At 41.8% G+C, this 24,604-nt stretch overlaps 1 protein-coding gene across 1 annotated transcript in view; it reads left to right on the top strand.

Moving 5' to 3' along the window:
- ACTR3B (actin related protein 3B) overlaps window positions 1–24,604 on the top strand; it is a 46,392-nt gene that overhangs the window by 2,328 nt on the left and 19,460 nt on the right. The window contains 3 exon segments of the mRNA XM_045005713.1: window positions 12,375–12,430; window positions 21,920–22,044; window positions 23,174–23,284. Of these exon segments, the coding sequence (XP_044861648.1) occupies window positions 12,375–12,430; window positions 21,920–22,044; window positions 23,174–23,284 (292 nt within the window).

Here is a 24,604-nt window from a genome sequence, read left to right as displayed (position 1 = left end):
AGGAGACAGGTTGCCTCTCTGAGGAACGGATCCTACCACTTGTCTTTGGCCACAGAAGCTCATCATGTGGAACCACTGTCTTTTTGCTGAGATTTATTGGCCATTCCTGTTATGTGTCATGGGTGGAAGGCACAGAAGCTACTTTAACCTGAGGCTGGAGTAGCAAACATATAGTAGCTTCGCTGCCAGAGTGCTCTGAGGAGGGGAGGAGATCTTGTCCCCCAAGGAACTATCCAGCGAACACCTTGGCAACTCAAGCTGTGCTCTGAGATCAGTCTCCCAGCAGAGTCAGGAAGACAGCACTGCATTGGTTGTGTTTGTTTAACGTTTGGAAAATTATATTCCCAATCATAAAAGCTAAGACTTTTTTTTTATTTAGTCTAGAGACACTGATAGATGAGCTCCAGGCCAATGAGGGGTGGTTTGAGCATTAGCCTGCTAAACCCAGGGTTGTGAGTTCAGTCCTTGAGGGGACCACTTAGGGATCTGGGGTAAAAATCAGTACTTGATCCTGCTAGTGAAGGCAGGGGGCTGGACTCAATGACCTTTCAGGGTCCCTTCCAGTTCTGAGATAGGTATCTCTCCAATTGCTGATACTTTCAGCTAAGGCACTGGGGCTGTATAGTAAAGCCCTGGGGCTTCCCCTGGTTCTAGTCCAATTGCAAAGGGATATGCCAGAGATGGCCAAACTTACTGACCCTCCAAGCAGTACACAACAATCTTCAGAAGTTCGAGAGCCAGGGCACACCTGCTGGGGCTTGGGGCTTCAGCCCCATGAGAGGTGCCTGACTGAGCTCGGGGCATCAGCCCCACTCGTTCTGAAGCCCTGTGACCTCCTCTCTGCTGGGCAGAAGCCCCTACCCCAACACCCTGCTGCAAGGCAGAGTCCCAAGCTCCCCCCCCCCAGTCTGGTAGGTGGAGGATGGACAGAGGAGTTGGGGGCTCCGTGAGCTGCACTTTAATGGTAAAAGAGCCACATGTTGGCCACCCTTGGGATATGCTATTTAACTTGATACATTTCCCATACAAGCTTCAGATAATTGATTCAAATTCCCAAGGAAAAACTTTAAAAAGCAGATGTTTGGGAGTGCATAACAATAACTGAAGGATAAAAGTCCTTACTAGAACAAAATAGTTGGTTAACATTAAAAACAATCCCTTCTCCCAATCCCCCAAGCCTTCTCTGGGGAACTCAGAGTGAAGGTTAAAGTTAGAAGAACCTGAAATATTTGGAGGTACGGACATTCATAATTAAATTAGCCAAACTACCTTTATTCTGCTCTGTAGAGATGCTTTCCTTTTTTGCAACTTGAATCCTGAAAATGTGCACCACACAGATTGATTTTATATTTTCTCCTACATACATCTCTCTGACACTGAAGTCTGATGCTTTGTCCATGCATTAACCTTTGTTCTTCTCATGTAAGTAGGTCTACTAGGAGGTTTGTACATAGGAAACACACAGTGTCTCGGAGAGTTGCTTAACTGGTGGACATTTGGAATTATAGGGTGTGCAGGAAGTGGGTATAGTGGGCTAGCTGGGAACTTATCATGGCAGCAGAACGGGGATGCATATCTCCCTTGTCAGAAAGATGAATCTAAAAAACAATTTGAATGATTTCTTCATTGATCTTCATTTGCAAACAAAGTTGTGATAGGAAGTATTTTCTATCTGGGGTGACCACTGCTTTTTAAAATGTCTTAGATTGCAAACAGCTTGTCTGACTAACTTCATTTTTGGTGGACTAAATAATCCTTTCTCCATGGATGATTTTACTTAGTGATCAGTTTACATGTTCATATCAATCTCCACATGGAAAAGGTCGATCTATTTTAAGACTATTAGAGTTGATTTGCCTTTCTGATACTATTTAAATTGTCAACTTTCAAAACTAGTTTTATTGCCTAATCTTTAGTCATGTGTATTAGATTGCTACTAGATAGACCCAGTAAATTGTGTGCGTGTGTGTTTTTTCTTTTTTTGTTTTTTTTTAAAATCTGTATCATACAGTTTTGCTACAAAGTGTATGTGTGGAAGTTAGAAAACTTTACCTCTGTTTTGCATGTGCGATAATTCTGGACCCTCTTTTTTTTAATTCACTTCACATTTGTTAAAAATATCCTTCTTTAGCCCAATGTCATCTGTTAGCTTCAAGGCAGATATTCCATTGTTTGTGGATTTTTGGGGGAAGAAGTGGTAGTCCAAAATTGGGCTTAAAATGGAAATTCAGATACACCTCTAATTACCGAAGTATCTACTGACACTCCATAATAATGTTTGAACAGCCATAACACACCAACATTATATTATTTCCTCTGCTGACCCTATTTAAGCATTTATTTGATCTCTACTCCCTCTTCTTTTTTAGTACTTCTCAAAACATTGGGGAATATGTGAGCAGTGTTGACCATAATGTCTCAGAAAATACAAGGAACTCAAACTTTTGTATGGAAATCCTTCACTGATATTAGCCTACTCCTCTGCAGTGGGGGATGTGACATACTAGAGTACAATTCAGACCAGAGGGAGGCTCTGTCACCCCCACCTTGCAGCCTTAGGTGCTTTACAATGCCTTGCTGAAGCAGCCTAGGTGGGAGCTGCTTTAGCAAGGCATTCACGAAGGCTTTTGGCAGTAAGTAACAGTTTAATAACTATCACAGACTCTAAAACTTGTTTAAAATTGCAAGAACTGTTGTATCCTGAATCAAAAAGCAGCAAGAACTGAGTTAATTCGAGAGCTTCAATAGCAAGGTTTATCTTTGAGTTTTGACTTTACTACTATAAAAGTGGAAGCAACATCGGTGAGCCATGTATTGAGGTGGATAAAGTCAGCCACCTGAGTTTTAAGCATTTATACTTCTAGATTATATAGCTTTAGGTGTTATGCTCCAAAAGTCAATTCCTGGGTTGGGATTTGAATCGGAAATATAGTCATTTTAAAAAAATGAGTTAAAAGTAGTTTAGGGTGCTGTATCCATTTCTGAGTCGTCCTGTCATCTTTACAATCCACTTTTTCCTATTTTAAAAAAGTTTTTCTCTACTCACAAGAAAATTGATTAACCCTATATGGGAATCAGTAACATTGATTATACCCAAACTAAACAACTGAAAAAAGATATCTATTTCTCTGCATGTAATATATTTTTTCTAATGTCTTTTTTTCTATTAATCTTAAGGGTTACTTGTCACAACAGATCATACTTTTCAGGCAAAAGTATGACTTTTAATAACAGTGGTCCTTTAAATGCCTTTTTAAAAAAGCATCTTGGTCCTCTTAAATGGTTCCTCAGCTATCGTATATGCTCAAGAGAGTTTCCAATAGGCTCCTATCTCATTGGCAATAAATGCTGTAATTTTTGTGAAATTAAGATGTAATTATAAGCATCGCAGGATTTATTCCTCAATTTACAGATCACAGGACATTGTATTAGCATAATTCTACTATCTTGTAATAGAGGAGAAAAAAAGCAAGGCATAAACTGAAAATTCAGAAAAAATAAGACTAAAAGAACTGAGGTTTTGAGGAAATAACCATGACTTTGTTGTCTTCTCAGTCCTATGTGAAGAAGAAATAAAATATCCAAAGTTATTGTCTTGAGATAATTATCTTAATCAGAAATCTACTTTCCATTGGGTAAAGCCTATGCCTCAAGATCCATAGGATATTTTTTAGCAGAGAAATTCAGTCAAGGACATTAGTAAGCCTGCAAGATAGTGAGCTGTGCATTTTTGTTGAGCATTCTAAGTTACCCTACAGGCCCCCTCTGATGCATCATTTGGGGGAAAAAGCTGTTTCAAACTCCAGTCCAAAGAGGTTCTTGAAACATGATTTTTTTTCATATTAAGTTGTAATTTGGCAAGTGAGATGAGTCTAATAAGTATGGAGGAGTCCAAATTATGTGCTCTGGGAGTGTTAAGGAGGTGTAAATTACACCAATTTTGACTCACTCTGAATTTGGGTCAGTGTTTATTTTAGAGAAACTGATCCTGAATAATTTAAAGCTTCCGGAAACTTATACATATTTTGTCCTAACATTCAGTCTATCAGATTATTGGGTCTCAGTATGTTGAAGTAGGACCATGAGATTATTTGTGGGGTTCCCACTTGATGCCTGTCCCATTTGTGATTAAATGGAGTTGCATCTAGCAAGGGATGTGAAGGATAACAAGAAGGGTTTCTACAGGTATGTTAGCAACAAGAAGGCGGCCAAGGAAAGTGTGGGACCCTTACTGAATGGGGAAGGCAACATAGTGACAGATGATGTGGAAAAAGCTGAAGTACTCAATGCTTTTTTTGCCTCTCTCTTCACAGACGAGGTCAGCTCCCAGACTGCACTGGGCAACATAGTATGGGGAGGAGGTGAACGGCCCTCAGTGGTGAAAGAACAGGTTAAGGACTATTTAGAAAAGCTGGACATGCACAAGTCCATGGGTCCAGATCTAATGCTTCCAAGGGTGCTGAGGGAGTTGGCTGATGTGATTGCAGAGCCATTGGCCATTATCTTTGAAACCTCATGGCAATCGGGGAGGTCCCGGACAATCAGAAAAAGGCAAATATTGTGCCCCTATTTAAAAAAGGGAAGAAAGAGAACCTGGGGAACTACAGACAGGTCAGCCTTACTTCAGTCCCTGGCAAAATCATGGAGCAGGTCCTCAAGGAATCCATTTTGATGCATTTAGAGGAGAGGAAGGTGATCAGGAACAGTCAACATGGATTCATCAAAGGCAAGTCATGCCTGACCAACCTGATTGCCTTCTATAATGAGATAACTGGCACTGTGGATATGGGGAAAGCAGTGGATGTGATGTATCTTGACTTTAGCAAAGCTTTTGATACGGTCTCCCACAGTATTCTTTCCAGCAAGTTAAAAAAGTATGGATTGGATGAATGGATTATAAAATGGATAGAAAGCTGGCTAGATTGTCGGGCTCAACGGGTAGTGATCAATGGCTCGATGTCTAGTTGGCAGCTGGTATCAAGTGGCGTGCCCCAGGGTCGGTCTTGGGGTCGTTTTTGTTCAACATCTTTATTAATAATCTGGATGATGGGATTAATTGCACCCTCAGCAAGTTCGTAGATGACACTAAGGTGGGGGGAGAGGTCTAGGTTGGATATCAGGAAACACTATTTCACTAGGAGGGTGGTAAAGCACTGGAATGGCTTACCTAGTGAGGTGGTGAAATCTCCATCCTTAGAGATTTTTAAAGCCTGTCTTGACAAAGCCCTGCCTGGGATGATTTAGTGGGTGTTGGTCCTGCTTTGAGCAGGGGATTGGACTAGAAGACCTCCTGAGGTCTCTTCCAACCATACATAATATTCTATAATTCTGTAATTCTGAATCAGAGAAACAGAGAACTTTTAGATTACAGCCTCGCTTGTTCTTGCGGCAGGCATTTGAGCAAAGCCCACTTAACAAAAAAACAAAGGTAAATATCAGAGTTCTTGAGATCCTATTCATACTCTCTAGAAGCATGGTTCTGTCACTCACAGTTGGATATTCACTACAGGCTTCATCATAAAACATTAAGCAAATTCTTATGGCTCTAATCATAGAGTCAGTTTTGTTCATAAACCAGTCCATTTAGAGACTGTAACTGAAACCTCTCTGAAGCCTTAGTAAATTGTCCGGCTCTCTGAAGCCTCTCTGAAGCCTTAGTAAATATCCACTTCAGAATTAGAGCTATAGCATATGTCCAGGTAAAATTATATTGTCCCTATCTTGTTAGCCTTGAAAAGGTTTTAAAGAGACCAGATAATATAAAAGTACGATCCTTTTGTATAATTGAAAATTGTGGCTGGATCTTGGAAAAGATTTTGAAATGGGCAATATCTAACAGGCAAGATCACAGCTAATTTGATTTAATTTCTTAAGCTAAACAGACTGAAGGTTAATGAGTTTTTACAGTACATACTCCATAAAGGGACATTTATTGTTTAAGCTGCTATGTGGTAAGGAGGAAAACACTTTCTACTATAGGGATAGCCTAATAGTGTTTGAGCTATTTGTAGTGGGCTCTATGGAGATTGTAAGATTTTAAATGTGCCTATGCATTGACAGTACTTGACAGTGCAGCTCCCTAGCTTTGTGTGGGAAGAGTGCAGTTTACCTGCATCGCACTGTCCGTCTGCTTTTATCCTGACTTTGGGGGAGAGCACCTCTAGGGGTAGGAAGGCATTCAATCTTCAGGATACCCGTTGTTGTTACTTTTGTAATGTGGACACTTGTGCATGAGGCAACCAGTTGTTGTAGTCTCAGATGTTAACTACTTTTGCTCGCTACTGACCTGAGCTAGATAGCAACCAGTGATCTAATGCAGTAGATTTACGCTCCACATTGGAGCACCCATTTCCAGAGCCTTCTGTTTCTCTTCTCTGTTGATCGGATATAAAAGGAATTTTTCTGACTCTCTCTCAACCTACTTGTAATGATTTCTTCATACTCTCCATTCTGTTGTCAAGACAATTTATCAATTAATTGTCACTGCTATGAAGTAGGTAAATATCACCATTTCACAGATGCAGGAAATTGAGGTAAAGAAGTAGGGTGGAGTGATTTAAATTGCCAAGTGGAAAGCCTTGATTTAAATAATTGATGATAATCAACTTTTTCCATTTGTATTTCAGTTATTTGCTAAAGAAAGGCACATTCTGATTGGTTGATATAACCATTAAAAATGTGGATTTAGAACTAAATAGCACTATTACACTAGATTTGGTACATCTTTTTGCTCTATGGGGGGGAATACATTTTAACTATATACACTTATTTAAGCAATTATACAGCTTAATATTTCAGATTCTTATAAACTCTACATCTTTAGTATGTTACAAAATGGTGAATGATACATTACTTATTTAGTAGATAATTAACTTTTTGCTTCTGATTTGTGTCAAGCTACATGAAGATGGTATTTAATTAAACACACAAACCAGCATATAACACTTATTTTTATTAAACAAAACTGTAAATGTTTTGGATATTGCACTTCTCTTTTCAAAACATGTTTCACATTTGCAACTAAATGATTTACTAAAGAAACAGAGGGATTAACTTTAGTCAGTGAATTAAACAGATTATTTCAGGTCAGCCTGGAAAATTTTCACATGTGCCTAAGTGAAAGTGACAGGAGCTTAAATTCTCACTTGTCTAAATCTCTTGAAAAGGAGACTGACTCCTAAGTTAGTTAGGCTGTCTTTCAAACTTTTAAAACTGGTAGATCTTGTCCCCTCCTTCCTCATTTTTATTCATAGATGGGAAGAATGAGACAAGTTTTCCTGCTTTTTCAACTCCCGTTCTATTTCTCAACTTTGAATGAATGAAGAAAATATTATTTCTGTGCCCGCAGAAGAGGCTACTGCCTGTTTGGGTCTTCAAAAAACTCTGGTTCCAGGTGCTTTGCTAGTAATATCTATCAGTAGAGTCATACGACTTCCTTTTAAACTTCAGCAAATGTGTAGTGTTTGAATGGTTCACCTGCAGCCTTGACATTTATTATGGCTGTCACTATTGATGGGTGATTATTAGATGCCCATGTCATAAGCAGCATCTTCTTCAGTGGTTAGGCATCTACCCTGGATCGATAATATTCGCAAGAAAATGAGGCAGAGTAAGTGCTAGATCCATCTGCTTTTTTACTGCCTGCAATTTAACTGTGTTATTGGGTATTTCTTTCTCCAGTGTTTCAAAGTTGTTTCCAAATTTCAACAGCATTGCAATACAGCAGCAATCTTTCTGCAGTTTGTCCAAGGCCATGGAAATAGGTTTTGGTATATTCAGTATATTTTCTACATTTCTGTTTAGTTCAATGTTCACTGCTTTGGCTGTGCTAGTTTCATTTATTTTGTTCTCAATTTCCTTCACCAATTGGCATCAGAATAGGCCAGTTCTTAATAAATAGCTCAAAACAGTCAACCACTGAATTCCATCATAGTTCTTGTGGGAGAATTAGTTTAGATTCACCTGCTCTCTTCAGTGAAGCTGAAGGAAGTGTTTGTAATGGAAGTATTTTGCAATTTGAGCAACATTTTCCTTTATTTCCGGAGTTGTATTTCAGTTTTTGGCAGAAAGATGCGTCAAATAAGCCCTGTACGCACATTTTAGAAGTGTCAGATTCTCTTCATTATCTTTTTCTTGATTTCTTCTAGTTTTTGTTGCATTTGCAGCATTGTACGGGACAAAGCTATGCACTTGACACTTGAATTTTTGTTCGGTTTGTTATAGCTTTGACTGCTACTTCTTTAAGTGTTCTGCTGTATGGGCATTTCCTGAAGTATCAGTTGTTTCTGTAAGATAGTGCCATATTCTGTTGTCACACAATCACATATTGCTGAATCATAGTATACATTGCACCACCCATCAAAACTCAGGTTAACCAATTTCCTATCAATGTTTTTTGCACACTGTTCAATTTCCTTTTCATACGCTGTATGCAGCAACCTTACAGCATTGTCTGCTCTGCCAGGTTTAGTATATCCTGGTCATAAAGATTGAACCATGTCAATGAAATGTCCCTTCTGAACAAGATGAAAGGGAAAATTTGTTGCGTAAATGAACCAAGCAATCTTTTCATCTTGGAGTCAAAATGGAGTCATGTTGCAGTTTGCTGTCCTGATTATGAACTCATCCTTGGTTTTACTAGACAAAGACAGCCTTTTTTTTTTTTTTTTTTGGATACAGGTAATTTACTGACATACATTTAGTTGCAGCACTGCTGGTGGTACCAGCAGACAACTGAAATTGTAGACATTACAGATGGTGGTACTGTTGAGATAGCCAGTGCACAGCTTCATAAGCCAGGAGAGCAATAGGTAGGCAGGGTTGCCCAGGATCATTATTGACAATTCCAACATTCCCAGTGGTAATCTACTAGTTGGGAAAGAAAGTGCCTGATTGCAGCTTTCTGAAAAGTCCTGTGTCCTTTACCTTCCCTGACTAGCTCACACTAACATCAGTGAAGCACTCCCAGTGATCGACCAGTGCTTGCATAACCATAGAAAAGTAGCCTTTTCTTTTGATATGCTTTGTGGCAAGATGATCTGATATCAAAACAGCACACACATCCCTATCTGTCACTCCAGCGCAGTTCAGGAACCCCATTTTTGCAGATCCATCCACTATGTTGCTCATATTGCTGAGAATCACAGTCCAACATAGCAGGAGGTGATTAGTGGTTCAGCAACTTGCATGAAAGTGGCCTCCAAGGTGGATTTCCTGACTCCAAATTGATTTATAACGGACCAGTAGCAATTGGTATTGCAGGTTTCCACAGTGCGATTGCCACCCGCTTCTCCACTGTCAGTGCAGCTTTCATTTTAGTGCTGCTGTGCAGGAGGTCTGGGGTGAGCTCTGCGCATAGATCCAGGAATGTTGGTTTGCGCATCTGAAAGTTCTGCAGCCACTGCTTGTCATCCCAAGCCTACGTTACGATGCGTCATCTCTTGGTCCCAGAAGTGGCACTCCACCATCTGCAGCTGCTCCGTGCATGCCACCAAGAGCCTTGAATTGGTTCTCATTATGTCCCACAGCAATCTATCCTCCAAGAAATCATCATGTTCCCTACTGTTTTGGTTTTTTTAGTGGCTTTGCAAATACTGCAAGATTATATGCCCTTTGCTTGCAATGCTCATGATGATAGTGAAGAACTGTGCAGGCTCCATGGTTCTGTCGAAGATGGTAAGGAGGGCCATGTGGGTTTGTGGGATTTTAAGAAAAGGCACACAAATTATGGGATGCAGGTGACATTATGGGATGGAGACCATTGCACACTTGGAAGTTGATCACATGCTCCTAGTCATCCTTACACAACTTGTTTTGGACCCATTATACATTTCCAAAACTTCCCAAAGGACAGTGCATTGGATAGTCTTTTTTACGACCTGCAGCCCTGATATTTTTTTCCTCCAATTCCCAGGTGTTTAAATCAACACTAGAGGCTGCACTCTGAAGAATGTTGTCCCTTCTTCTCACAGTGTCCTGCTTTGACAACAGTGTTGCTCCTTTCTGGCTGCACACTCTCTGCTCCTTCCCCCTTGCTACATACCTCCCCCCCACCCCACCTCCAGAAAAACAAAAGAACTAACAACATTCCAAGACTTCTGCTTGTGTGACCCACATGTCTTTTGCGCTGCAGTGTTTTATTTGTTTAGAGACAGAGAGGGAGGCAGTTGAGAAATTAATAGATTTCTGGTTTTGTGTGGCTGTCTGTATATACCTGCAAAGAGGCAGAGCAAGGCCATTTACTTGAAGTGCCCAGAACCATCCAGAAGCAAGGGCTGCTAGTTACTGGGTAGATGAGTATTTTTCCATGAGCTGGATAGTAAATATCCATGTGGGTGGAGTTATAAATATTCATCATTTGAAAACTGAGCCAATCAGAGCTCAGGTAAGGAGAAGCTATAAAATAGGAGCATGAGATTACTCAGGTGGGTTCAGTGGGTGATCCTGGTGAGATACCTGATGGTACCTCGTAGAGTCAGAGGCTGGGTCCCAGTGCCTGTGGTGACTTTGCCAGTCTCTTGTACCAAGTAGCTCAGCCCCTGGGTCCCCCATAGGAACAAGTCCTTACTATAGTCCAGGACCTTATGTGCGATATTTATGAAGCTTGACCTAGATGTTTTCCCCCCTGATTCTTTTTTTATGGAAAAGTAGCCTAACTCTAAAATTTTTGATAGAGATTCATGAATCTCCCAGGACCCCACCCCCTATCTAACCCCCCTGCTCCCAGTCCCCTGACTGCTCTGACCGTATCCACACCCCTGCCCCTTGACAGGCCCCCCAGGACCCCATGCCTGTCCAAACCCTCCTGTTCCCCATCCCCTGACCCTTATCTACACCTCTGCCCCCTGACAGGCCCCCTGGGCCCTTATCCAACCCCCCGGCCCTCTTACCATGCCACTCAGAACAGCATGTCTGGCAGCTGTGCTACCCAGCTGGAGCCAGACACGCTGCCACTCTGCTCGGCAGGTGCACGCAACCCCACTGCCCAGAGCGCTGCCCGCGTGGTGGCGTGACTGCAGGAGAAGGTGGACAGCGCAGAGGGGCTGGGGGCTAGCCTCCTCGGCCGGGAGCTCAAGGGATGGGTAGGACGGTCCTGCAGGCCAGATGTGGCCCGCGGGCCATAGTTTGCCCACCTCTGTTCTAGAAGTAGTGGATATCTGTTCACACCTAGTTTTTATTCATGGATAGGAAGAGAGAGAAACAAGCTTGCCTACTGTTTCAATTCTCAGTTGGTTTCTTAAGTTTGAATGACCCAGTTATTGAATTGAACTAGTTGAATAAACTGAAGTGAAGAATATATTCTCTCTGCACCTGCAGAAGAGGTTACTGCTGTCAAAAGCTGATTTAACACTTCAACAAACTCTAGTGCCAGGTGGATATACAGTGATTTTTTTTACCAGTTCAGTGGTTTGACTTTCTTTAAAACTTCAGCAGCAAACATGTCCTGCTTAACTTTATTTTTTTTGTTTCTAATTGAAATGATTAAACAGATTATAGTAATATTAGGCCTTAATATAGGTTATCAGAATTTCAAATAGGTTGATTTTTAAAACTGAAAATGATTTGATTTAAATAAAAATCCAATTTAAATTGATTTTTATCCACCCTGTGAAGATGCTTAGTAACTTGCTCAATGCCACAGAGAAAATCTGTATCAGAGCCAGGCTTAGAACTCTAGTTCCTGGCTCTCTGACTTGTGCTTCGAACAAACTTCTTGTTCTCATCTGCCTCCATTAGACAATATAAAGCTAACACAGAATGAGCTTAGAGAGGTAACTGTGAGTAGTCATTCTGCTAACCCTGTCAATGACAATAGGGTTGCACAGATGTTGGAGAACAGAAGCTGGGAATGGACGACAGGGGATGGATCACTTGATGGTAACCTGTTCTGTTCATTCCCTCTATGGCACCTGGCATTGGCCACTGTCGGAAGACAGGATACTGGACTAGATGGACCTTTGGTCTGACCCAGTATGGCTGTTCTTATGTTCTCAACAGAATAATATGTCCTGCAGAATCTTTTTCTTTCTTCTTCTTCTTCTTTTTTTTTTTAACAGGTGATAAGTGAGATGGAGAAAACCTAAATTGAATAGACAGTTGGGGGGGGGGAGGGGCGGAAATACCTTTTCACTTGTAAACTAAGAATGTTTGATACTTAAATAATTGGACATAAATATGGAGCTCCACTATGTGACATTTAGTCATTTTTCAGAGCAGAGCTGTGCTTAACAATGTAGATGGTCCATACTCTTGTTTGGCTTTCACACTGCAAGAAGCATGATTAGTGTCTTTACTTTATATAGTCAATATTGAGCTTGCAAATGAACTGATTTTTTTTCTTGATGCATCTAAAGACCTACTGATAACTCTTTTAGGTACACAAAACTTGGCTATGCAGGAAATACGGAACCACAGTTCATTATTCCATCATGTAAGTAACTTTTGCCTCAGCTTCTGATGTACAACGTTATTCATGAAAACGATGAGCAAAAAATAATTTGCTTTCCAGATCTTAACTCATTCTTCCAAGGTCTCTTTCCATATTCTCTATATCTGCATCCTTGACTCGAGTATAGCTAATGAAAACCCCTTCCTGCAGTTTGCCAGTACTATTCCTCATTAAATCAGCTTCTGGTTGCAATGACTGAGATGAAAAGTATCTAGTACCATTTCCTTCCTATCACTATTATTTTTCTTCCAGAACTCTGGCTTAGACAGAATACAAGGTACTTCCTCTCTACCTGACTCTGTGGTTACAGCTTGGGTAGTATGTGGGAGGCCTCTTGTCAATTTAAGTACTGAAATGCAGGTACCACTTGGCAGCAATGTGTATCCATTTTTATGCTGACTGGGACTCTAGACCAGGGGTCGGCAACCTTTCAGAAGTGGTGTGCCGAGTCTTCATTCATTCACTCTAATTTAAGGTTTTGCGTGCCAGTAATACATTTTAACGTTTTTAGAAGGTCTCTTTCTATAAGTCTATAATATATAACAAAACTATTGTTGTATGTAAAGTAAATAAGGTTTTTAAAATGTTTTAAGAAGCTTCATTTAAAATTAAATAAAATGCAGAGCCCCCCGGACCGGTGGCCAGGACCCGGGCAGTGTGAGTGCCACTGAAAATCAGCTCGCGTGCCGCCTTCGACACCCGTGCTATAGGTTGCCTACCCCTGCTTTAGACAGAGTAAAAAAAACAACAAACCAAATATTAAATAACAGTGTCCCTGGTTGGGAGTCGTATACAGTATACTCCTATATATCTGAACCTCCACATTATCAGAATCCCTTCCTTGTCCCCCAGCATGAGATACATGCTGCAGACGGCATAGAATTCATGCATCTCATGCTGGGGGACAAGGAAGGGATTCTGATAATGTGACGGTTCGGATAATAGAGCAGAGCCCCCAGCCAGACCGACAAGGAGGAGGAGGAGCAGGACAAACCCCTAGCTGCCAGGGAGGCCACCCTGCTGCTGAATGGCTCTTGCCCAGCCGTCATGGGAGTCAGTGAGCAGGGTTGTGACAGTTGTTGCTACAGGCTGATGATACCCAACCCCGGCCAGGTGCAAGATGTAGGGAGGGAGGCTGCAGTCCTAGTAGGGCAGAGCAGAGATCTCTGGCCAAGATTCTGCTTTGCCCTGCCAGGACTGCAGTCTTCTCTGTGCCTTGTTCCTGCAGGTATTGGATATCACTGGCTCTGCGGCAGTGCAGGTAGCCCTCTGCAGTTCCCCTGTCATGGCAGTGGGGCTGTGACGCTGGAGCTGCAGAGAGCTTCCTGTGCTGCTGCTGGGCTGATGACACCTAATCCCTGCAGGCGCAACGCAAGGTGTGGGGAGAGGCTGCAGTCCTTGCGGGGCAGAGCAGAGACCCCTGGCCAGCACTGTGAGGAAAAGGAAGAGCTCCTGGCTGTGGGGGAGACCACCCTGCAGCTGAATGATTCCTGCCCTCTCAGTTATCTGAATAAAATTAATAACCTCCATGCTATTCAGATAAGAGGAGGTTACTTACCTGTAACTGGAGGTTCTTCGAGATGTGTGGTCCCTATCTGTATTCCACTCAGGGTTATACACCTGCTCCTGTAGCTGGAGCTTTTCAAAGTAGTATTGCACAGTGGTCACAGCATGCACCCTTGTCTTGCCTCCTGTTTTCACCCAAGGTGATAAAGGGTGGGGTGGACTGGCCACATCTCCAGTTCTTTCTCCACTGTAGACCTACAGAGCCGTGGCAGAGAGAGACTACACATCTTGAAGAACCCCAGTTACAGGTAAGTAACCGCCTCTTCTTCAAGTGATGGTCCCTGTTGTATTCCACTGAGGGTGATTGACAAGCAGTACTTAGATAGGAGGAGGGTGTGAGGAAGATGGTCTTTTGTTCTGTGGTTCCGCGGCTGCACCAAATGAGGATAATAAGATGAAAACGTGTCTACCGAACTCCATGTGGCCGCCTTACATATGTTCGCAAGGGGTTTCTCGTGGAGTGCGGCTGTGGTCAATGCTTGTACTCTCATGGAATGGGCTTGTATCCCATTTGGTGGGGAGAGCCTTGAAAAGTGATAGCAGCGTGTAATGCACTCTGAGACCCACTTAGAGATTCTCTGGGTGGAAATGGCCTATCCTTTAATTCTCTCCGCTATGATGACAGATAGTCTGGGAGACTGCCAGAATGGCTTGTTCCAGGGCCCTATGCACATTGAGGGAATGAAGCCACTGTTCCTCATTCGAGGCATGTGGTTTTGGAAAGAAGGTAGGCAGATGTATGGGTTGGTTGAGGTGGAATTGGAGAACTACCTTTGGCAGAAACTAGGGAAGCAGTTGTGGTAGACCTTGTCCTTATGGAACGCGGTAAAAGGGGGGTTTGCCATCAAGACTCCCAGGTCACCAGCCTTCCTCGCTGAGGTAATGGCAGCAAGGAAAGTGACCTTCATGGAGAGGAGAGAGAGAGGGCAGGAGGCCAGCGGTTCAAAGAGAGAGTTCATTAAAGAGATAAGGACCCATTGGGAAGCAATGGGCTGAATGAGCAGATATTTACGTAAAAGGCCCTTCCAGAATTGGGTGGTCAAGGTGTGGATAAAAATGGAATGCCCTTCCACTGGAGGATGGAAAGTGCTAATGGCTGCTGCATGCACTCTGATAGAGCTGAGAGCCAGTCCCTAGGTTTTCATGTGGAGGAAATAGTCTAAGAGCACAGCGATGCCCACAGCTTTGGGGGCAAGACCTTGCTGTTGGGCCCAGGACTTGTACCCTTTAAGGTCGGAAAGGACCATTGTGATCAAGTCTGACTTCCTGCACATTGAATCTATTTCCCCATGTTAAGTAGTCTCACACCTCTTGTCAAACTGTCTGTAATGGGCTATCTTGATTTTTTTCACTACAAAAGTTTTTTTCTCTTACTTAATTAGCCTCTTCCCACCTTTTCATGTTCTCTGTATGTATATATATCTCCTCACTATATGTTCAGTTCTATGCAGCCGATGAAGTGGGCTGTAGCCCACAAAAGCTTATACTCAAATAAATTTGTTTGTCTCTAAGGTGCCACATGTACTTCTGTTCTTTTTGCAGAACGTAACCCAGCCATTCCTAAAATAGACCCCCTAAGCTCTGGTTGAGTTATTGAGGTCCTCAAATCATGGTTTAAAGACTTCAAGTTATAGAGAATTCACCATTTACACTAGTTTAAATCTGCAAGTGACCCAGGCCCAGTGCTGCAGAGGAAGGCGAACACCCCCCCATCCCCCAGGTCTCTGCCAATCTGACCTGGAGGTGAAGCGTGTCCATTTGCCTGATAGGATCGCCTTGTGTAGTCCTTTCTGCTACTGGAGAGGATATCTTGCACTGCCAATGAGCATTCTCGTACTAATGGAAGTGTCCATCCAAAACCCATGCTGTCAGTTATAGTGTCCATGGGTCTGGATGCCTGAGTCTGCCATTGTTTTGTGTCAGAAGTTCCAGAAATGTCTGTAGCAGGTGTGGAGGTTGTTTCAACAGACAGAGAAGACGAGGGAGCCAGAATTGGCGAGGTCAGAATGGAGCGATCAGAATGGCTGTCACTTTCTCCTGCCAGAGTTTATGGAGGAAGCGGAGTAGGAGTGTGTGGGGGGGAGGCATAGTTCATCTGATCTGACCAATCCATGACCAGAGCATTGCCATTGAGTGGGCACAGAGTCCTCCCCTGGAGCAATACTGGGTACATTTGGTGTTGGTGTGAGATGCAAAAAGGTCTCTGGTGTACCCCAGGGACCAAAGATGTCCACGATTATTGTGTCATGCAACTCCCATTTGTGGTCAGTTGCAAAGTTCCTGCTGAGAGAATCTGCAATCGCATTCTAGGTGCCAGGCAGGTAGGCTGCTGACAAAAGGATATGTAGTTTGATGCACCATTCCCAGGGCAAATCGCTTCCATACACAGTGCTGGGGACCTCGTGCCCCCTTGTTTGTTTATGTAGTATACTGTGGTGGTGGTGTCTGACATGATGAGGATGTGGCAATAGTGGATAGCTGGTAAGAACACGTGGCATTCTTTGTGTACTACCCTAAGTCTGAGAATGTTTATATGCATCCTGGCCTCTTGCGTGGTCCAGGTGTCTTGTGTCATGTGATCTCCAGTGTGAGTGCCCCAGCCTGAGAGTGACGCATCTGTTGTGTATCAGAGGGGTAGCCGTGTTAGTCTGGTTCTTTGCTGCATCTGTTATGACTGTCACGTTCGGTGAATATGGGAGGAAGGGCATCCCAGAGCAGACTTGTATTGGGTCTGTCCACCATTGAAGAGAAGAGATGACTTCCGGGGGAAAGTTGAGCATGGTGCATAAGGGAACAGACTCTTTGCAGCCATAGCTGTAGACAGTGAAGGTGCAGGCAGGTGAAGGAGGTGATGTATGTACACACTGCCATGTGCCCTAGGATGGAGAGGTAAGACCTCTGGCCGAGACAGAAGGATTGGATTTTATCTGTGCTATTTGCTCCACTAGGCTCTGGAATCTGTCTTGTGGCAGATAAGCTCAGGCAAAGGTCGAATTGATGCGAGCTCCTATGAATTCCAGGGGCCGAGTAAGGTGCAAAGTTGTTTTTTCAATGTTGTTTCTCACTCCTAGGGAGGAGAAGAGTAGAAGAAGCTGGTATGTGCATGCTTTCATGGCTAGACCCCAACGCGGGGTCTGTAGCACGGATACTGGTTGATCTGGAAGGAGGCTCCAGGGTAGGGGGAGTGCTTTTGTATTGCTCAGACTGATGTATGGGGCGTGGGGGAGTTTCCTGGCCAGGATCCGACTTTGGGCCCACAGGGTGCTTCTTGAGGTGGAGAGCTCAGCCTTCCTGTGTATGGGCTGTGAAGGAGAGGCAGATACTGCCATGTGGCCTTCCCCCAAACAGTATAAACAGTGTTGGTGTTTGTTGCTGATGGAAAACGAGCGAGGGCAGGAAGCACAGACTTTGAATCCTGGCATCTTCAGCATAAACCAGTACCCAGACCTGGGAGCTGCGTGGGAGTAAAGGGGGGAGAGATTGTTTGGGGAGAAAAACTGCTGAAGTGGTGTCCCAAATCCTTAATTATAAAAAATACTATGAATTACCAAAGTACAACGAAAAACAATAAAATTTTAACTAAGGAGTGAAAATAACTGCTTTTGTAAAAAGTTTGAAAATGCGTCACTAACAATGAGAGGGCAGCAGAAGCTCCAGCTTGGACCATGTGGCCATGAGAAGGAACTGGAGACGTGGACGATCTTCCCCACCCTTTATCACCTCAGGCGAAACCATAGGCCAATACAAGAGCGTATGTGCGGACCGCCAGGCAATACTACTTTGAACAGCTCCAGAGACGTGGTGCATGCGCATAACTCTCAATAGAATACCATAGGGGCCATCACTTGAAGAAGAATCAGCAGTATACTGCACCACTTTTTGTGGTGCATAGGTGCTGTGCCCATAGCATATTAAAATGGTCTCATTATTTGAATTTGCTACCTATTTTTTTATTGACCCATATTAACACCAAAAATGTTAAAATCTAAATTTGATACCTTTCTAAACTCCACTGATTTTAGTTGTCCTTTATTTCAGTAATGTCTTGTAGTCTTGTATCTGATGCTTAAAAACTTTGTGTGGACTACATATTGCCTTAACTTTGAGGTGCTAATTATGCTTCTGCTGTATTTGAAAAGGTTTATGGGACTTTGTTCAGTTAATCTAACAAAACATCTAGTTTTCTAATGTCCACAGTATTTTTTTGCCTGCCTTCAATGCTGACTTTTTTGGATAGATGCTACAAGGTAAGGAAATATTAAATAAACCCAGAGGTCCAAGGAATTAACTAGGGAAGCACTCTGTATCAGAACTATAGTGCAGTAACTATGTAGTTCAGTTAACGTAGTTTTAAGTATTAAAGCAATTTTCTAAATCAAGAGTGTCATAGGTTTATTCCCCACTTTGAACTTTAGCGTTCACAAGATGGGGACCTGCATGGACTCCTCTAAACTAAAATCCTAGTTTAGATCTGGTAAAGCTGCCACCAACCAAAAATATAGTGTTTTGGTACACTTTCCATTCCTCCCAAACCTTCCCTGGGAACACAGATCCAAGCTCCTTGAATCTTAACACAAAGGGAAATAATCCATTCCCCCCCTCCCCTCTCCAAGTCCTTAGGAGAGATACCTGGATTCAAATTCCTTGAATCAAACAAAGAGGGATTCACTTTTTCCCCCTCCCCTCCCCCTGAAAATCCAAACAAGGGAAGAAATCAATTAAGTTCTAAAAAGAAAAGATTTTATTAGAAAGAAAGAAAGTACATTATCTCTGTAATACCAGGATGGAAAAAATTACAGGGTCTAACTTATAAAAATTGGAGAGACTTCCCCTCCCTCCTCCTCAGAATAATCAAAGTAACAGCAAACAGAAATAAAGATATTTCTTCAGCAAACACACAATTGCAAATGCAGAAATTAAATTATAAGACTAATTCGCCTTTCTAATACTCACTATACTGAATAGAAGAAAATACTTCAGGAAACTTTGGAGAACTTGAAGAATATGTCTGGCCTCCCTTAAATCCAAGAAAGAACGAACTCAAAACAAAGAACACAGACAAAGGCTTCCCTCCACAGAGATTTGAAATTATCTTGTCCCTTGATTGGTCCTCTGGTCAGGTGTTCATCAGGTTACTGAGCTTGTTAACCCTTTACAGGTAAAAGAGACTTTAACCCTTAACTATCTGTTTATGACACGCCCCCCAAATCGCAGACAGTGGGGGAACCACACTGGCGGTGATTTCCTTTTAGAACTTTAAAATAAACAGATTAATAAAACACATGCACTATTACATATACTACTAAGTATGTAAACAACGAGATTTTTCACTTTTCAAGAACACTTTTTAACCATTTGATTGTGGGAAACTTTCACGAGAGAGTGCATCAGCTACTTTGTTGGAAGCTCCTGAAATGTGTTGAATTTCAAAATCAAAATCTTGGAGAGCTAAACTCCATCAGAGAAGTTTTTTGTTGTTTCCCTTGGCAGTATGAAGCCACTTTAGCGCAGCATGGTCGGTTTGTAGCTGGAACTGCCGTCCCCAAACGTATGGGGCGTAGCTTTTCCAGGGCATACACAATGGCGTAACATTCTTTTTCACTGATGGACCAGTGGCTTTCCCTCTCAGACAGTTTCTTGCTGAGAAACACGACAGGATGGAAGTTGTGATCCGGTCCTTCCTGCATTAGAACTGCTCCTACCCCACGTTCAGATGCATCGGTGGTTACTAGGAAGGGTTTGTCAAAGTCTGGGGCCCCTAACACAGTGTCAGACATGAGTGTCGCCTTAAGCTGGGTAAAGGCTTTTTGACACTCATCAGTCCACTTAACTACATTTGGCTGGGTTTTTCTGGTTAGATCAGTTAGTGGGGCAGCGATTTGGCTGTAGTGTGGTACAAATCGCCTGTAATATCCGGCCAAGCCTAAGAAGGATTGGACCTGTTTCTTTGACCTTGGGACAGGCCACTTTTGGATAGCCTCCACCTTGGCCTGTATGGGGTTGATGGTTCCTCGACCCACCTGGTGCCCTAGGTAAGTCACTCTGTTTTGGCCTATTTGGCACTTTTTGGCCTTAACAGTTAGTCCTGCCTGCCTGATGCGCTCAAAGACCGTTTCCAGGTGTTCGGGCCATGAATCAGAAAAAATGGCCACATCATCGAGGTAGGCAACTGCACATTCTCCCAATCCTGCTAGTAGACCATCTACCAGCCTTTGGAAGGTGGCGGGTGCATTTCGCAGTCCAAACGGAAGCACATTAAATTCATACACCCCTGCATGGGTGAGGAAAGCTGACTTGTCTTTAGCGGGTTCATCTAGTGGTACTTGCCAGTACCCCTTGGTTAAATCTATTGTGGAGATGAACTGGGCACGTCCCAATATCTCCAATAGCTCATCGGTGCATGGCATTGGGTAGTTGTCGGGGCGAGTTACAGCATTCAGCTTACAGTAGTCCAGTTTTGTTTCTTTTTATTCAGTCGTGAATAGAAAGGTTAGGAACTTGTAATCCAAGCAACTGAACCAAGCAACATAGTCAGTTCACTGACTGCGGAGGGGTGTGGCCAGCACCAGAAAGCACAGAAACATGAGTACCAGTGAAACAGTTGACAAACTCCAACTGGCCAGACTGCAAGCACAAGAAAAGGAGAAAGAACATCAAAGGCAGATGGAGCTACTTAAGGCAGAAACGGCCAGGGCAGAGGCTGACCACAAGAGAGAGATGGAGAAGCAAGAGGCTGACCACAAAAGAGAGATGGAGAAGCAAGAGGCCAAACACAGGAGAAAAACAAAGAACACAGACAAAGGCTTCCCTCCACAGAGATTTGAAATTATCTTGTCCCTTGATTGGTCCTCTGGTCAGGTGTTCATCAGGTTACTGAGCTTGTTAACCCTTTACAGGTAAAAGAGACTTTAACCCTTAACTATCTGTTTATGACAAAGAGTTTATAAAGATATATGTATGTGTTGTGCTAAATAGGTTCATGTATTCACCATATGGTAGAAAATATTTCCAATAACTATTAATTTAATGTAAATCCTGCTTTTGTCAATTGGAATGTTTTGTGGGGGTCTGGTGTATGTTTCTGAAAGAAGTTTTCAAACTGAAGAAGTCCTTTGTCCTAATACTATTAAAAACACTCTTAAGTGATTATTCTACATACTGCCTGTTCTCCATTATAAGTGGTTGAGTGTGTGATTCTGGCTTACTGAAACAAGATTGTAAATAAACAGGCTACATTTTATTCTGTTTTTATTTATAGTTTGCCCTAGATTTCTTGCTGCTTAATCTTTCTGTCTACACCAGCCTTCTGCTAGTGATTTTAGTGATAGTTGCCGCCTGCTAAAAGCAAGCATGAATGTCTCAATAGGCTTCTCTGTATGGCTGCAAATTGATTTCTTTTTCTACCAGCCAGAATAATGGCTCAGTAATTTAATGTTTTAGAATATTTTCTTCATGCTCCCACTTCCTCCTCTTTCTCTTAATTCTCCAACTTGCCTGGTATATTGAGACCCAGAAAAACCTGTCATTTCCTCACTTCAGGAGTGCCTACTGGATTGGAAATAAAAAATATACAGTTCTCTTGAGTGCTGTAGTTGGTAATGGGGGAAATTTTTAAAGTGGTGTGAGTGAGTGAGGGGATTTAGTCACAACTCTCACTGATGTTAATTGGAGATAAGTGACCAAATCCCCTGCACTGCACTGAAAATGTACCCTAACATATTAGTGTGTCAGCTTATCACTTCCTACATTCCAGTCTTTGTTTTTGAGAAAAGAAGTCTTGCCTGCTTTATTTAAAGCAGAAAAGGGGAATGCTTAACACCTCACATTGTTCTATGTTTAGAAAAGGTTTCATTTTTAATATATTCTTTTGTGATTGATTATTTATTTATTTGTTTGTTTATTTAGGTATTGCAATCAGAGAGTCAGCAAAAGTAGGTGACCAAGCCCAGAGGAGAGTATTGAAGGGAGTTGATGATTTAGACTTTTTCATAGGAGATGAAGCCATAGATAAACCTACCTATGCTACAAAAGTAAGAATATATAATGAAGCTTTAAACATCTTTCAGAAATCTTTTTGAGTTGACTCTATATTTTTTTTATTGTAGATTGTTTAAATGCCTGTCAAGAAGATTTGAAATAAACACTTATCTGAAGTTTGCTATCATTAAGTCATTGCAGTTGCAGAATGAAAGGATTGAATTTAGTTGGCTTCAGTTTAGCATGTGCAAATTTGGTTGGTTGGCCTCTCTTTTTTTGTTTTTTAAATAGTTCTTCCAATGCTTTAGTAACAGTTGATGACCGATCCATTTTGGGAGAGTCCATTAATATAATGCACTTTCTTTTCACCAGTAATGTCAGTAGCTGATATAGTCATAATATCAAATCTTTTTATTTCCTCTTGCCGAAAATTACATGGGACTTGTATTAATGATAAAATTACTGACTATTTTGGTGCTGATCAGTTTGCTTTGAGAAATGTCAGAACATGTCCACTGGCCCCTGTGCACAGGGTCATCCTATAAGTCCACTTCTCTGTGAGTCAGTTTTTCTTTTTCCTCTAAAGGACCCTTTTCTGTGGGGGATTAATAAAGTAAGGTATATGATAAATATTCATAAAATACATATCCGATATTACTTCCTTTATATATTAGCTTAAGCACCAACTGTGTGCTGGGCACTAAACAAAATGCAAAGATAGCCCTTGCTTACAGGAACTAAAATAATAGATCTAAAATAATATAATACTGAAGTCTTGGTTTGTCTTCCTACCTCTGATCATTCATAGATTGCAAAATGCTTACAAAGGGTAAGAAGTATCATTATCCCTAGTTCACGGATGGGGTAACTGATGCACAGGGAGGTGAAGTGCCTTGCCCAGATCACACAGTAAAGCAGTGGCAGAACTAAGAATAGAACCTAGGTCTTCTGACTCCCAGTCCAGTCCCCTATCCACAAACAGAATCATAATGAGACACCCAGGAGAGGATGATGACTTAAAAATTATTGGCTTTCTTTTAAAAGTAGAACAGTGACACAATGTTTATATAGGCTAGTATTTATGGTTCTCATAGAAGATACTAGGATTTTGCTTCTCGTGTTCATTGTATTGTTACCTACTGGCTCATACACTGACATGTTTAAAATGTTCTCTTGCTTCAGTGGCCCATACGACATGGTCTTGTTGAAGACTGGGGTCTCATGGAAAGATTCATGGAGCAAGTAATTTTTAAGTGTCTTCGTGCTGAACCTGAGCATCATTACTTTTTAATGGTGAGTAATAGAACTGGGTAAGAAAATGCTTCCACAAATGGGAGATGGTATAATTGTGGTGGATAACATTCCCGGCACAAGTAGGTTTTGTTATGTTTATAAAGCCTAGAAGACTTTTTTGTAACTTTTCATTTTTTTTATTGCTGTAGAAATAATATATAAAATCATATTAGAGCCAGTTTCCAGTACACTTATGAAGCAGGCTTCTTGGTTTGGGCTTTATTTTATTTTTTTTTAAAAGCTTTGAATGGCTTGATTGAATTACAGATGCTGCTTAAAATAATTGGCTGACTTCAGTCAAACAAAATAAAGCATTACAGCGAAATAGGGGGAAATGTCACTTAGCAATATGCTGTAGGTTAGCAATCGCACACAATTATGTATTACCTTCCGTGAAAGGTTTCTGTTGAAGATGAAATTAGTTACTTAATGCAAAATGCTTTTTTTAAAATCAGTGGTTTTGCATAGGAGGAGATAAATATAAAGAATACATAATTCATAGCTGGATTTTTTTTTTAATTAAAGACCACTGTTAAGTAGTTAAGGTCCCAAATTGGATCAGCCTTGAAACTTGTTCATCACTAAACTTCAGGCTGTTTATATGAATTGTTTGGAAAGATGGTTGTAATTTATTACACTAAGTAGCTATATGCAACCAGATTTCCTTGTTTGTTTTGCAGGATTCCGCGTAATCTAATTTTAAAAGCAGCAAAGAGTCCTGTGGCACCTTATAGACTAACAGATGTTTTGGAGCATGAGCTTTCGTGGGTGAATACCCACTTCATCGGATGTGAACACTTCGTATTCACCCACGAAAGCTCATGCTCCAAAACATCTGTTAGTCTATAAGGTGCCACAGGACTCTTTGCTGCTTTTACAGATCCAGACTAACACGGCTACCCCTCTGATACAATCTAATTTTAGTTTATTTTAAAATTAATGCACATTCTTTCATCTGTTTTCCTTGGTAATTCATCCCCTCCCAGGTAGGAGTAGCAGCAATGTGAAGAATCCTTAGACGTTAAGTCTGCTTCCTGTACATAATGCAGATTATCCCTTATACACCAGTCTTGCAAACACACATACACTGTGTTTAACTTTATTATGGTGAGTAGTCTTATTGAGATCAATGGGACCACTTGCAGTAGGAAAGTGAGGCAGTTGCATAAGTGTTTGCAGGATCAGTGTCTTACTCTGGATGTGTTTCCTCCTTACAAGTACTTATATGTCAAAGTCATACTACTTATTGTGCTCACAGTATGTCATTTCTGTTCACATGTCAAACCAAACTTTTTTCCTGCTCATAAGTAATTTTTCAAA

The sequence above is a fragment of the Mauremys mutica genome, chromosome 2 (genome assembly GCF_020497125.1).
Source record: "Mauremys mutica isolate MM-2020 ecotype Southern chromosome 2, ASM2049712v1, whole genome shotgun sequence".
In the NCBI taxonomy this organism is placed as follows: Eukaryota; Metazoa; Chordata; order Testudines; family Geoemydidae; genus Mauremys; species Mauremys mutica.
The sequence above is the reverse complement of the archived record's forward strand: the minus strand, read 5'-3'. Positions and strand labels throughout refer to the sequence as shown.